The 15393-nt window shown below is 33.6% G+C and overlaps 1 protein-coding gene across 1 annotated transcript; it reads left to right on the top strand.

Moving 5' to 3' along the window:
* The first annotated feature begins 1364 nt into the window (after positions 1 to 1364).
* Positions 1365 to 14518, top strand: LOC100808499 (villin-4). Its single transcript, XM_003546372.4, has 24 exons — positions 1365 to 1854; positions 3452 to 3549; positions 3735 to 3834; positions 4376 to 4444; positions 4569 to 4805; positions 4939 to 5116; positions 5209 to 5341; positions 6191 to 6353; positions 6453 to 6600; positions 6729 to 6829; positions 7532 to 7687; positions 8299 to 8367; positions 8465 to 8533; positions 8629 to 8766; positions 8886 to 9014; positions 9901 to 10048; positions 10166 to 10176; positions 11125 to 11265; positions 11521 to 11646; positions 11730 to 11795; positions 13022 to 13358; positions 13477 to 13679; positions 13826 to 13991; positions 14095 to 14518. Exons 2-23 carry the CDS (start codon positions 3494 to 3496, stop codon positions 13937 to 13939), a joined length of 2892 nt encoding a protein of 963 aa, XP_003546420.1. The 5' UTR covers positions 1365 to 1854; positions 3452 to 3493; the 3' UTR covers positions 13940 to 13991; positions 14095 to 14518.
* Positions 14519 to 15393: the final 875 nt, after the last annotated feature.

Below are 15393 nucleotides of genomic sequence, written 5' to 3'. Positions count from 1 at the left end.
ATTATTATATAATAGTATGTGATTAGATGACATAATAAAATTATTTTACATCTAAGAGACATAACCTTTTTTTCTCTTGTACTTATTTGATGAATAAAGTTTGTTTGCATGCATATTCCCCATTGTTCACCTACCACAAAAAACAAAGGAGGAAATAAGAATGGAAGTGGAAGTGCTACTTGTCACAGTTTCACTTCCACCTTTTCTATGTCTTTTAGGATGTGTGCAGATTATAGTTAGCAATGTTTTGGTTTAGCAGGAAAGTATTTTTTTTAATCTTACTTAAGTTTTAGTCTGGGACTTAAAATTATGTTTAAATATTACATAGAAGTAATCAAGTTCAATATTCTTATATTATGATTTTGATATAATCTATGGTTAATAAATGTTATTTCAATTGATTTTTTATTTATTGAAAATAAGATATTCACACGTTTAAAAATCATGAGACTAACCTTAAGATTATCAAAATAAATTTTATCTCTTTCTTTTATATATACGACCAGAAGATTAAATCACTGTTAATATATTTAAGAAATCATGTTAATTTAATTGATAATCACATGAATTAAAATTTTATGACAAATATGAAGATTTGATTGGTAAATTATTTATAAATATTTCTATAAATACTTTTTAAATTATAGTAATATTCATCTTGATACGAGTAAGTCTTTCAAATCAAATTCAATATATAATATAACAGAATTTTTCATTTGGAGAAAACAGAAGCAGAAGCAGGATAAAAAAAATTTAAAATTTAGAAAAAACAAAAAGAAACAAAAAAATGAATTTTTCATTTTATAAAAGTTAAATATTCCTTTTCTCAACTAAATAAAAAAACGATTTTTTAATCTTTTTTTTGTCATGCAATCAGAACATAATTAATGCTATTGTTGACCCAATCTAAAAGTCTCTTAACTCCAATGCCCTAAACCTAATTATTTACATTTAATTAATATCTTACTTGACACTAGTACAACTGTACAACATCAAAATCTTAAAAAAAAAAAAACAATTACTTATTTTTAAAGTAAGTTGAATCTTCACCAGCAGTAATATCTATCCTTTTACCGCGAGTACTTAAGACACCGAGTTGGAGCGAAAAATGCGACAAAGTGGCACCTGAACCAGACTGTGGAAACAGCAACAAAGACGATCACTTTTTTTTTTTTTTTTGGGTTTTTCACCACCATTATCACTGCCCCACAAAGTAAATTATTCACCATTCTTGTGAGACGAGTCAGAAACATGAACAAAAAAAAATAATTAAGAAAACACGAAGATTATTAGTATTTAATTTGGCTGGCTTGAAAAGAAAAAAAAAACATTAAAAACGCAGTTTTACAGTTCATGTGTGTGGTGTAGTGTGGGGTTGGGGTTTTGTTGCCGTTAGTGATAAGCACGCCTGGCATTTCATCATTCCCTCGCTTTCTCTCTCTCTCTCTCTCACACACACACACACCTCAATTCTTCACTTTTTTTTTTTCTTTCTTCAACTTCGTATTTCTTTTCTTTTCCCCCTAAATATTCTTCTTTCTCTCTCTAAAATTCTTCTTCTTCTTCTTTCTTCAGTCCCCACTTTCCTTCTCTCACTTTCCGCCACCTTCCTTTTCCTCTGCTCCTAAAACCCTTCGATTTTGTGCCTCTGATTGGATCTGCAGCTTCCTATTCATTCCGATTCATTGGCTTTTTTTTTTTGAAATTTCGCGATTCCGATTTTCTCAGCTCGAGGTCGTGCTTCTATTTATTTTTTGTGTGTTTTGGTTCTCGATTATTCTGCTTTAAATTTTTGCTCCGATAAAGACAAAAATCGATTGCTGCTGTCTCTGCTTCCTCTTCTTCTTTCTCCAGGTATGAAGCTCCTTGAATCAATGAATCCGTTTTCGTTGTTTTTGTTTCTTCAGTGACGATTTTTTTTTACTATGCACGAATTTCGATCTAGTTTCCGATTGGTCTGAAATGCGGTTGAACTTGATTGACCTGAATTGAATCGAACATTGCGTTTTTCTTGTTTTTCGGATGCTAAAATTTGTATTTATTTAATTATTATGTATTTAGAAAATCCAAAGATGTTGAGGTTCGAGATTTTGGGGAATGGAACGACATCGTAGGGAAGTTTAGTTTGAGAGTTTTTAGCGTCGCTTTGTTTTCGGGATCAGTTCAAGTGATACTGTGGCGTATTATTGTGTGTATGTAGTATACGTGTATACATGTCTGCTACCTAGGTATACGGTTAGTTTCTTTGTGGCTTGTTTTGTTATTGTTATAACTTATACGGTGGCGTTTTCGCGATTTTGTACCTGTCAATCTGTCATGTGTGTGTGTGTGCATTTCGTGGCATGCGGATGCGGTGGGGCGAGCCTTCTACGTGGTGGATTCTGCGATTTTTGGGTCTTATTTTCATTTGTTTTCAAAAAGAATCTTAATTGGATGCGTTTGTTTCTGGAGCTGCTTTGGCTTTGGATCAGTTATCCTATGTGGTTTTATATATTTTATCAGGGGGAGAGAGAGGTCTGAGGAATTAATCTTGACCATTCATTCTTACACGGGAGATCAAGATTGATTTTTGTTAAATTTAATCCATGTAAGATTAAATGGTGAATATTAGCTCCTTTCACCTCTTTCTCTTTTTCTGTGCTTTTTTTCCCTTTCTAATTTGATATTATTAGGAAATTCTTTTAGAATAGTAGAATTGACAGGGACACAGGGTTCCCTTCCAATGACAACAATTCTCGCATTAGTGAAATTTTGCACATTGCAGTGCAAAGTCTATGTTGGATGCAAATTTGAGGATGTGAGTGTTTTCTTCATGTCCGTGTCACACAGCTTAAACTTGTGGCAATTCATGGCTACCAAAATATTAGGCTCTATTAGGTAGGTATGCAGAACGGACATGGTGACAAAAGATGCAATTTTCTGTTATGCTTTTGTCCAATTTTAAGAAACTGCTATGAAAAGGCATTTGTGCTTATTGAAAGTGCAATTTGTTTACTTGTTTGTGAACAACCACGAGTGACTATGTAGTTGCTGACAATGACGTGCTTAATAATGTGTTCCTATTCTTCTTTGCTTCTTGTGACACATCTATCGTAACTCGTGAACATGAATTTAGGAATATATAAGCTCGTTATTTACTTGGAATTCCTAATGGTAGATGAAAGAAGATATATAGCAGCTACAATTTGCCTAGCTTGGTGTTTTTCCTTTTTTTTTTTATTGCCTTTCCCTTGCAAATTAATGATGCTAACTTTATGTATGATCTATTCCAACTCCCGAGAAATTTCTCTATTGTCTAAATAAAGTAATTACTGTGCCAGAATTTCTTTGTTGAAATGGTTTGGGGAAGCATCGCATCTTTTTTCTCCCACTTTTATGTCTGCTTCAGAAAATTAACACCTCGATCTTGCTTTTCTATTCACTGATTATATCATTTATGGCTTCTTTTCAGGGTATTATTTGCAATATTTAAACTAGTTAATAGAAGAATATTATGGCTGTTTCCATGAGAGATTTGGATCCAGCTTTCCAGGGAGCTGGACAAAAGGCGTATCCTGCTTCTTGTTAACATATTCTGCTCTTCACTAATTATCAGATTTTCATATTTAGAAGATTTGTTCAAGGTTTCTGCTTCATTTGGTTCTGTCATATGCTTAATTTAATTTGATGCTTTAATGTTTGATCTATTCCCAGTAGTCCAGTACTTGTGTATTATTTTCCTTAACCATATATAGTGGACTTGAAATATGGCGTATTGAGAATTTTAATCCAGTTCCTGTCCCAAAGTCGTCTTACGGGAAATTTTTCACTGGAGACTCCTATGTAATCTTAAAGGTAAGCCATATTTTGAAAGTGATTATTCATTCATACAATGTTAGCCTCATGTTGGTATATTCTGTTTCAGGATGTTTCTATTTCTGTTTATTATTGCATTGCAATGACTTCGTAATTAAAAGCAATTGTTGTTCCCAGAATGACAAAAATCACAATATTGGTATGCAAGGGCATGTGGATCAAGTTCTGTCTTCATTTTTCTTTGGAAAACATTCATTATGGAGCTTCTAAACATCTTTCAGTTTTGATGCACCGTGTATTCTCAAAATAATAAAGTTGATGCATGTATTTATGAAATATATTATTTTCTCTTAATCATATTGAGCATGAGTCAGTTAAGACACTGTTGACCTCTTTCCCATGAGCTTTGTTTTCCCTTGCTGATATTGTATGAGGTTTTTGATTCAAATCTCAAGATTTTCCTCAATAGAACTTATATTGGCTAGGTTTACATTAAGTTACTTGTGCATACTGCATTGCATATGAAACAAAGTTTTTCGCTAGTATGAATATTATCTTATTTTTGATCCTTTGTTTCTAGACAACTGCATCAAAAAGTGGTGCTCTGCGCCATGACATCCATTACTGGCTTGGTAAAGACACCAGTCAGGTGAACTTCTTCTTCTTATATATTTTTAGATTTTTTTTCTAAAATTCTGTTTCCCCACTTTTCTGTTAAACATTAGTTGTAATTTTTGTATACTTGTTACCTAATGACTGTAACTTGAAAACAGGATGAAGCCGGTGCTGCGGCCATCAAGACAGTTGAGCTGGATGCAGCTCTTGGAGGACGTGCTGTTCAGTATCGTGAAGTACAAGGCCATGAAACTGAAAAGTTTCTGTCTTATTTCAAACCATGTATTATCCCACAAGAAGGTGGAGTTGCTTCTGGTTTCAAACATCCTGAGGCTGAAAAACATAAGACACGGTTGTTTGTATGCAGAGGGAAACATGTTGTACATGTCAAAGAGGCAAGTTTGAGATTATTTCTTTGCCATTGAAGTTTGAGTCTTGTAGGTCATTATTGTACACACTGAATCAGTCGCATGCATATATAGAAACATTATTTTATGCTTTTTGAGTAACCATTTGTGTTGGTAATAGGTTCCATTTGCTAGAGCTTCACTCAACCATGATGATATTTTTGTTCTGGATACTGAATCGAAAATTTTCCAATTTAATGGTTCCAATTCATCTATTCAAGAAAGGGCCAAAGCTTTGGAAGTTGTACAGTATATTAAGGATACCTACCATGAAGGGAAATGTGAGGTAGCTGCTGTTGGTAAGTGCACAAATATATTTTGGTGTTTTAAAATTTGAAGGTGATTACTGATTATTTATGAATTTAATGTCTATACCTAAACTTCCATGTAGAGGATGGAAAGTTGATGGCTGATCCTGAAACTGGGGAATTCTGGGGTTTCTTTGGGGGATTTGCTCCTCTTCCACGAAAAACAGCCAGTGATGATGATAAGCCTACTGATTCTCGCCCTCCAAAGCTGCTTTGGTAATATGTTATTTCAGTTTTATTTCTAGTATTTTTGTTTTTGTTTGCACTACCAGTGTATTCCATTATTTTTTTAGCTAAATGTCATTTGGATGAAGTTCATCAATGTTTACATGTTTTGTAATCTTCCTTTACCCCTATTGTTTTTAAGGTTAATTGTTGCTTACACCTTTTTATTTTTAGCCATATGTTGATTAGATCTGAAGAGTTTGAAAAGGTGTAAATGAAACACCCCTTCCCTATCCTCCAAATGAAACTTCCCTGATTTGATACTCTGACCGTAAAACCCCAATTTCGAGTAAACTGTTATAAAGAAGTTAGCTGAAATGGCATGTGACTTGCAGAGGATACCCACTAAAACATGGTTTAACCTCTGGTAATATAATGATTAAATGAAAATCTGAAACAGTTAAATGTATAAACCTGGTTAGTTTTCATTTTCATGGTATTGTTTGAGGTTAAAACATATTTTATTGGTGTTACATGTAACTCACATGACATTTCCTGATTTCCTATAGTTTTCAATGGTTTGCTTGATGAAAGGGGTTGTGCACACATACAATTTATGAGGTCATGAATTTTTTCTGCTTTTGAGGTTCAGTCATGTCGCCCAAAGTTGAAGGGTGAAACTAGAACTTACCCTTGTTTTTTATTCATTTGTGATTTGTGAAACTATAATTTTAATTCAATGTGAAGACATGCAAATCTGCAACCGTTAGTCTAAAGTTGTATTAGTTGATAATACTGAGAATTGTTGACATAGTATTTAATTATTGAGTTTTGACAATACATTGATGAATTTCATCTGTCATATTAAAATAAGTTCTAATGAAGTTATTAATTTTGCAGCTTTGAAAAGGGTCAGGCAGAACCTGTTGAGACTGATTCTTTGAAAAGGGAATTACTAGACACAAATAAATGCTATATTCTTGATTGTGGGTTTGAAGTGTTTGTCTGGATGGGAAGAAATACCTCTCTTGATGAAAGAAAAATTGCAAGTGGAGTTGCAGATGTAACACATTTCTTTATTAGTAGCCTTTATCATTTTGCTATAATTTTAGTTTTTGTATAAGTTTTGATAATTGTTGAATTGCTGTTGACCTACAAACAGGAGTTAGTCAGCGGCACTGATCAACTGAAACCCCAAATAATTCGTGTGATAGAAGGATTTGAAACAGTGATGTTCAGGTCCAAATTTGATTCTTGGCCTCAGATAACTGATGTAACAGTATCTGAAGATGGTCGTGGCAAGGTAGCAGGTAAGTGAGATAATTTTACAGTTGTTATTAACTTACTGTGACCTAAAGTGATTTTTATAACAATAAATTTTGTTATCAGCATCATTGATAATGTTGTAATTATATCATTCCAACTTTGTACTTTGTAGCACTTCTAAAACGTCAAGGAGTAAATGTAAAGGGGTTGTTGAAAGCTGATCCAGTGAGGGAAGAACCCCAACCCCACATCGATTGCACAGGACATTTGCAGGTACTCTGCTAATTACAAATTTTCTCTCAAAACTGATGTTTCTTGATGTAACTTTTCTTAGTTTTACTTTTATCCGTTTCTTATCGGTTTTATATCTTCTGTAATTGATTTCTTCTAATGAGAGAATTTTTTCCCTTGAAACTCCTACCATCTATAATCTCAAATGAGAAGTAGAATACCCAGTCTTTTAGTACATTAGAGCTGTATTCTATCATAGATTTGCGATATGTTAAACTTTGACTATATGGTATTCATATTGAACTAAATAAGTAACTGCTTAATATCTTCTGTAAAAAACGTGTCTTCTGTAAAAAATGAGTTTAGGATTATGAAAAGGCTATGTAAATATTTTTACATTTTTTTCGTTTGCTTTGGTGTGCCTAAGAATTTTCCCAACTTACAATTAGATTTCAACTTTCCAGGAGAAACATGTAACTTGCATCAAAGTTATAGTTGAGACATTAGACATCAGCATGAATTTAGTTTCCAACCCTGGGGTTTTATGCATGATTGCAGTTCTTATGTTAGCTGTTGTTTTGTAAAGCTTTGTATGCATTTGATAATTAGTATTCATGGAGAATTCGAAAGATATCCTTTGTACTTCTCTTTATTAGGCTGGAGAGATTGTGATTTGGTGTGGTACAACTCTAACATTGTTTTTTTTCTTCTATTGTTGATAATAGCTTTACTCTAACTGCACAGGTTTGGCGCGTGAATGGTCAGGAGAAGATTCTTCTTCAAGCTTCTGATCAGTCAAAATTTTATAGTGGAGATTGCTTCATCTTTCAGTATACATATCCTGGAGAGGATAAAGAAGATTGTCTTATAGGAACATGGATTGGCAAGAATAGTGTTGAGGTAAAATATTTAGTAGTTGATTCTACTTCTACGTATATGTGATTTTAATTTAAAACTGAACAAATAATCTGTTGGCAAGGTGTTCACATATAGGCGGGAGCTGAAGAATATATTAGTAGTTAAATTAATCTGCAAGCCCCTTTATGTGTAGGGTATTCTTAAATAGGTTCCTATAGTTTAAAAACTATAATTGGGTCCCCATATTGTTTATTCTTTCAATTGGATCTTTGTAGGGACCTAACAGCAGATTGGATTCAGTGATCCTATTGAAAAAGTTTTTGAAATTATGAAGGGGCCATTTATTATTTTAAAATTCAGGGACTTTTAGAAATGTAAACAGCTTAAGCTTTTATGAGAGTTGGTCCTTGACAGGACCTACTAAATGAGATTCTAAAACAGTATTGGAACCTGTAGATTAGTTTAACCTATATTTGCCAATTGTAGCCTTATATATATCATTATACTATTTACAGCACTAATAACTGTTTTAGGACTAGAAAATGTTAAATAAATGCATAACTGAATTTATTTCAATGTTGCCATAAATTTGCATTGGGAGTATTGTGAATCTATTGCTTGCATGATTTACAAGCTCTTTTAGTTAAAAACAGGAAGAACGAGCTTCAGCTAATTCATTGGCAAGCAAAATGGTTGAGTCAATGAAGTTTCTTGCTTCCCAGGTAAATTATTCTGGAAATTGTCTTTTTCACTTCGCTGAGATATTATTTGTGCTCATTTCGCTCCTTACTGATGTTTTGCATATCAAATTGATTGTAGGCTCGTATATATGAAGGCAACGAACCAATTCAATTTCATTCTATCCTTCAAAGTTTCATTGTTTTTAAGGTTTGTGGGATCCTAATATTGTGGGAATTAAATATAATACTCTTGTTGAGTGTGTTAAGTACTGGCGATTTAACTCTTTATTCTTTAATTGTTAGGGTGGGCTTAGTGAAGGATATAAGACTTACATTGCACAAAAGGAAATTCCTGATGATACATACAATGAGAATGGTGTTGCATTATTCCGCATCCAGGGCTCTGGACCAGACAATATGCAAGCCATACAAGTTGAACCCGTATGCCCTGATTTCTCTTTGTATATGCCTATATGCTCATTTTGTATTGGGCAACAACACACAATGTACAAATTTTATTGTTATTGATGTTTTCTTTTTCATATTCTTATGTCAACCAGGTTGCATCTTCCTTGAATTCCTCTTATTGTTACATACTTCATAATGGGCCTGCTGTCTTTACTTGGTCTGGAAACTCTACAAGTGCAGAAAACCAGGAACTTGTTGAGAGGATGCTGGATTTGATAAAGGTCTGATATGTACATAAGATATTATTATTGAGAAAATCGTGATGCCTCTAAACCAACACCAGAAAGTTAGCATGTTATTTGGTCAAATTGTGTAGTTGTGTTAGACAAGCAGCTACTAAGGTGAAACTTTATATGCTTTATGATTAAATATTGCCATTTTGGCTATAGCCCAGTGGCAGTAGGATTGCTTCTGTTGTCAGAGAGAGGTTTTAGGTTTGATGTTAACTAGTGGCATTTACCTGATCCCTATTTTTCAGCCAGGAAATTATACTGATATTAAAAAAATATTATATTAGTCTATACATTTTATGCAAAATTCAAGTTTCTAAACTTTCAAATTTTTAAAAGAGATTATTATTAGATAAGTAAATTACTTTCCCCTACCTTGTTATGCATCATGCTTCAATCTATTTTGATGTAAAAGAGCTTTTTAAGGACAATTTTTATCTCTGTGATTCTCAACATCATTGGCAGTTACTTTTGGATTCTTTCAACTACAAGACTTTAAAAGATGAAATGCAGATTTTAGGTGTAGTTTTGAAGCTATAGTAGAAGTGTTTAAAATTTCATTTCGTATTCTAAAGATCCTAAACCAATAATAGGATGTTCAAAATTAGATGCCAGTGACATTAAAAGTTGCATAGAGGAAATATCTCCCTAGGAGGCTTGTTCGTAGATTCTCACCATGATTATAGGATTCGTTTACCTTAAAATAGACTACAAGATAGCACATTCCATCTCTTAAGGAAGGATAGTATAATTTTTAAATTAGAGAGTAGGACATTGTAATTTTATCATCTTGTAAGGGAGGAGAGTGTAATTTACCTTTACCCTTAAATTGTTATCTTTGTTTATCTGCTTCTCATATGCTGCCAATTTTCTGCAGCCAAATTTACAATCCAAACCACAAAGGGAAGGTTCTGAATCTGAACAGTTTTGGGATTTTTTAGGAGGAAAATCAGAATATCCCAGTCAAAAGATTCTTAGAGAGCCTGAAAGTGATCCTCACCTATTCTCTTGTCATTTCTCGAAAGGTAAGGGATAATTTTTTGCTTGCTAAAATGGTTTTTGTTCCCCCTCCACCTTTTGAAGGCAAACAGCTGACTTGCTTATGGTGGTTTTCTTCCACCGCCTGACTGAGCAACATGCAGGAAATTTAAAGGTGAGTTTACCCACTGATCTAAAGCTCTAGTCGCTGCATACATGATTTTGGAATTTATGGAAATCCAATGGTGTATGAAGATGCATTAAAGTAGTCCTTCATTCTTTGCCTCCAAAAATATATTATTTATAGCCTGTCAAGTCACTTATCATGTAAATAAAAGCTTACTGATGCAATTCATTAAGCCCAAGTGACATGTGATTAGTATTGAAATAGATGCTAGTTTGATCAACTTGACACTGTCAGAAAATGTAAGTGATAAATCCCAGTTCTCAACAATGATGGTGATGGCCAATGAAAAACTACCAAACAAGGATGAAATACAATTTTGAAAGACACATAATCCAATTTCAGTTGTACTGTAGACAAAATCTGAGGGAAAAAAGTGACATTTACTGATAATAATAATGTATCAGTATGAAAAACTAGGAGCACTGCTTCTATTACTATAGTAAAAATAGAAGAAAATGTAAAGACAAGTATGAGGAAAAAAAACCAACAGATATTGGTGAAGCACTGAACTATCTCTTTCCCAAGGCCTAAGTCTGTATGCCACCCCAATTCCCTTAGCTATCTTCCTGGTCACCTCTCATTCTCAACATCTTCTTCCCTCATATAATCATATTCAAGCTTGTCCATGATTCGAGCATCCTTGTCTCCTATCCTCATCTATCATGTGTCCATTCTGTTAGAATTTCTCCTTCCGTCAATAGCTCCTATGCATTTCCGGCCTTGACTGGCATTCATAATGTCGTACTTCAGGTGAATAATGAGAACGAAGTGTGGTCAATGTGCTATGGATACTTTTTTTGATACCTTAGCTTATTCTAGAAGCACATTTATGAAATCTTTAGGGTTAATTTACTCCAGTGTGCTATGCTGCTTATGAAGTTAAATCATTTGGATTCATATCTGCTGCAAAGCATTAATCTGAAGCAATATTTTCAGGTGACAGAGGTATACAACTTCTCCCAGGATGATTTGATGACAGAAGATATTTTCATCTTGGATTGTCACTCGGAAATCTTTGTCTGGGTTGGCCAGCAGGTTGACTCCAAGAGTAGAATGCAGGCTCTAACAATTGGTGAGGTATGATTGGTTTTGCTGGAAGCCATGAACATGCCAGTATAATTTAGTGGCTACCATTTTGAAGACTTTGTTATGCATTGTCAGTTATTTTAATATTTATTTTAAGTCCTATAACATCCCTGTATCATTAGAAAATCATAAAAATCATAAGACTTCTGTTTAAGCATTCTCTTGTCTTTTACATCATATGGATTTATCATGTTAAGAGTTTCTAAAGTCTGGTGTGGATTTATTGACTTCTTTTGAATTGAACAGAAATTTCTTGAGCATGATTTTCTTCTAGAAAAGTTATCTCATGTAGCTCCAGTATATGTTGTCATGGAAGGGAGTGAGCCACCTTTCTTCACACGCTTCTTTAAATGGGATTCTGCAAAATCTTCAGTAAGTTCTCAATGTAATGACATCGTGATATGACTTCTGGTTTTAAAATCCTGACTATTGGCAATTCCTTTTTTACTTTGCAGATGCTGGGAAACTCATTTCAAAGGAAGCTGACAATTGTGAAAAGTGGGGGTGCTCCAGTTTTGGATGTAAGACATTTATTCCCCTCCCATCTTAGAATCTATTGAAATCTAAGAGAGAGAGAGAGAGAATATCACCAACAGAATTGAGGTGAAGTGAGATATTATTCAACCCAAACAGAAACTGAGTACAATACAGTTTATATAGCAGTTACATAACTGTAACTGTCAACTAACTTAAGTTAGTTAGTGACAACCGCCAAACAGCTGTCCTAACTAACTATCAACTAACATAACCGTAACTGCCTAACTAATGTTAACCAACTATAGTTAGACTAACAGAGTAACATAACTGCCTAACAGCATGACTAAAAGAAAAGAAAGAGTTACACCGAGTAAGTATACTCCTATAGAATCACTAATAAAATGTTTCTTTTCTTGCCTATAAATATTTATTCAAACTCAAAAGTCAAGTTCTCAATATTCTTTTCTTGTTAGAAATACAGTGAATGAAATTCTGCTTCACCTTTAAATGATTTTTCTTAACCCCCCCTTTTAATGTAAATTATTGTAGGTACAATAACATATACCGTTTTAAAATAAGGATCCAGAGTAACTGCAACTAATTTAAGCTGTGCGGAAAAATATAACATAATTTAATGATTGACTTTTGCATATATAGTGCCTATAATATAAATAAATTAAATATGGAAGGCTGGCATAAATGTTCTAATTAGCTCCACTGAAGGAAAAAAAACAGAAAATAAATTATATTTTGGAAAAAAATGTTCCTTTTCTGCAGTTAATCATTGTCTAATCTTATTTTGTAGCTTTTAGAAACTTGTATACATGCTTTCCTAATGCTAGATAATAAATGTAGGTTATTTGGAAAGTAAAATTTGACGGATTGATTGTTTGGTAAATAAAAAACACAGGTTTATTGAGTGGATATGTAAGCATATAAAGTCAATTGTATATGTACCCATATATACTGTTTAGGGGAGGAAAGGTGGTTTGATTGGGTGGATCAAACGTCTGACATCAATATCAGATCCATGTTTTGATATGAAAGACATGTATTGTTTATGGATACAAGCCTGAGTGGGTTTTAGATCTAATTATTACATGATATATATGTAACCGGTACTTGTTCAGACTTTAACTGAGGTGCTTCCCAGATCTTTCTGATGTACTTCATCTTTTAATCTGCTCTGTGTTGCTACTTTGGAATGAAAAATACACAAGTCTATTTGCATTTTTTCTGTTTGGTTGTTGAATACCTGGTATATTATCAGAAACCCAAACGGAGAACACCAGTATCTTATGGGGGAAGGTCGAGTAGTGTGCCAGATAAATCCTCCCAGCGTTCCTCCCGCAGCATGTCTGTCAGTCCTGATCGTGTTCGAGTGAGGGGCCGGTCTCCAGCCTTTAATGCCCTAGCAGCTAATTTTGAGAACCCTAATGCTAGGAACCTTTCAACCCCGCCTCCAGTAATTAGAAAGCTGTATCCAAAATCTGTGACACCAGATTCTGCAATACTGGCGCCAAAATCTGCAGCCATAGCTGCACTTAGTTCTTCTTTTGAACAGCCACCTTCAGCACGAGAAACTATGATACCAAAGTCAATTAAAGGTAAACAATTAGATGAGATACTTAAATGTCTTCCTTCCTTTCCTCCTTTGAGTAATGCTTTTAAGTATTATAATTTACTTAATATGCTTTTTGTTTTCTGGGTTGTTACAATGTGAAGTGAGTCCAGTAATGCCCAAATCAAACCCTGAGAAAAATGACAAGGAGAATTCTGTGAGCACCAGAGTGGAATCTCTTACCATACAGGAAGATGTGAAAGAGGATGAAATTGAAGATGAGGAAGGTCTTGTGATTCACCCATATGAACGCCTTAAAATAACATCCACAGATCCTGTACCAAATATTGATGTGACTAAGCGAGAGGTATAATGGATAATCTAGCTATAACATCTCTTCTCTACTTGCTTTTTGTCTTTTTTGTTGTTTTCTCCCATTCTTTGGTAATTGCAACTTATAATTAAACTTTATTTCATTTTAGTTTTAATTTGTTTGCGCTTTGATGTATACAGACTTATCTATCATCTGCGGAGTTCAAAGAGAAATTTGCGATGTCCAAGGATGCCTTTTACAAGTTGCCCAAATGGAAACAAAACAAACTCAAAATGGCTGTTCAGTTATTCTGATTCTTGAAAGTTTTCTTAGCCTTCTGTCAGCTCCCTGCAGTTTAGGTTGCAGGTAGAAGAAATTTTGATCATAAAATTTTAGTTATTCTTTCATTGACATTTTTATGTCTACTTGTAGTGTGTCTTAGACTCAAGGGAGCTTCTCTGTTTTGCAGTGAGGAACTAAACATGTGGAAGTAAAAGGGACAGCATCAGTGTTTTTTTTAGCATAGCTGCATCTGCTCCCAAGAAACTTTTCCTGAAGAGAAACTAGAGATTTTCCACCTCTACCCGTCTCTTTACAATGGTTTGAATGTTTAGGGTTATTTCTTTGATGAGTTAACTGCGTGGCATTAATTTTATTTATAGGGCAGAGTTTGTTTGTGAGCTTGCTTTTAATTTTTTATTTTTATATTTTGGGGACTCATGTTAGTCTTCATTTTATTTTTTTAATTTAAAATTGTTTTGGTAAAGCAATTTGGGTTGCAAATGCGGTCTACTTAGGTTGTATTGATATTGAGGATAAAGTGTGTACAGTGAGTGTAACAATCAGTCAACTCGTAATTTGTTTTGGAAATAAGTGTGATTCTATGTTGTCAATTGCACTTTCGAGCTAAGTTTCCCCTAGATGAATAATATTGATATGTATCAAGTTAGTAACATCGACGAGGTATTTTTTTTTATCATTATTTGGTTTAATAGTAGCATTGAGACTTGAATGTATAATCTCATGTAAATAATATCTAAATACCTTACCATTAGTGAAACTGTTATTTCCTGCATATAATCTAAAGCTCAAATTCAGTCAAGAAATCTAAGCTCAAAGAGAAAGAAAAGTACATCTGGATAAAACCGGGATTAGAACTTAACCAAATATTTGTTGGAACATGTATTTTCCACCTTCCATTTTGCTATTGTTTCAAAGACTTCCAACTTTCCGCCCTTCCCCAAATTAATAGTTTAATTTTTATTTTTATTCCAGTTTGATTTTATTCCAGAAATAAGAAAATGAGGATGACTGTCAGAATTAAACTCTAGAAGTCATTTCCATTTTCTAAAGACTGACATTTCAAAGTTCCGGAACAGCCTGTGTTAATTGTAATGCACATCCAGACCATTCAAACTTGTATCGATTTCCAGCACTTTGGATTCAAAATTACAATATGTTGGGTTATGAGGAAGGAGAGGGAGGGAATGAAAGTGAACAAGTGAAAGAAAAGAGGAGAAAAATGTGAGAAATAAAGTGGAAATAAATAAATGTTTGGGTGAAGAAAAATAAAATGGAATAGAAGAGAAATATTTGAATTAGGGTGTGTTGATAGAACAATATTAGACAAATAGTTGAGTCACAAGATAATTTTGTATTATATCTTGTTTGATGTGATTATCTACTAGACAAAATAATATAAATTTTATTACAATATCATTTGTACTTGTAATGTTTGGTTTGCACTAAGAAAAGATACCGAATAAGA

The sequence above is a fragment of the Glycine max genome, chromosome 15 (genome assembly GCF_000004515.6).
Source record: "Glycine max cultivar Williams 82 chromosome 15, Glycine_max_v4.0, whole genome shotgun sequence".
Classification (NCBI taxonomy): domain Eukaryota; kingdom Viridiplantae; phylum Streptophyta; class Magnoliopsida; order Fabales; family Fabaceae; genus Glycine; species Glycine max.
Note: the sequence above shows the minus strand (reverse complement) of the source record. Positions and strands in the feature narration are given on the sequence as shown.

Excerpts from the sequence above, each read along its gene's own strand:
- LOC100808499 (XM_003546372.4), top strand. The coding sequence starts at position 3,494 with ATGGCTGTTTCCATGAGAGATTTGGATCCAGCTTTCCAGGGAGCTGGA. Across the intron at positions 11,266-11,520 it reads AGGCTCTAACAATTGGTGAG|AAATTTCTTGAGCATGATTT; the intron begins GTATGATTGGTT and ends TGAATTGAACAG. Across the intron at positions 13,680-13,825 it reads TTGATGTGACTAAGCGAGAG|ACTTATCTATCATCTGCGGA; the intron begins GTATAATGGATA and ends TGATGTATACAG.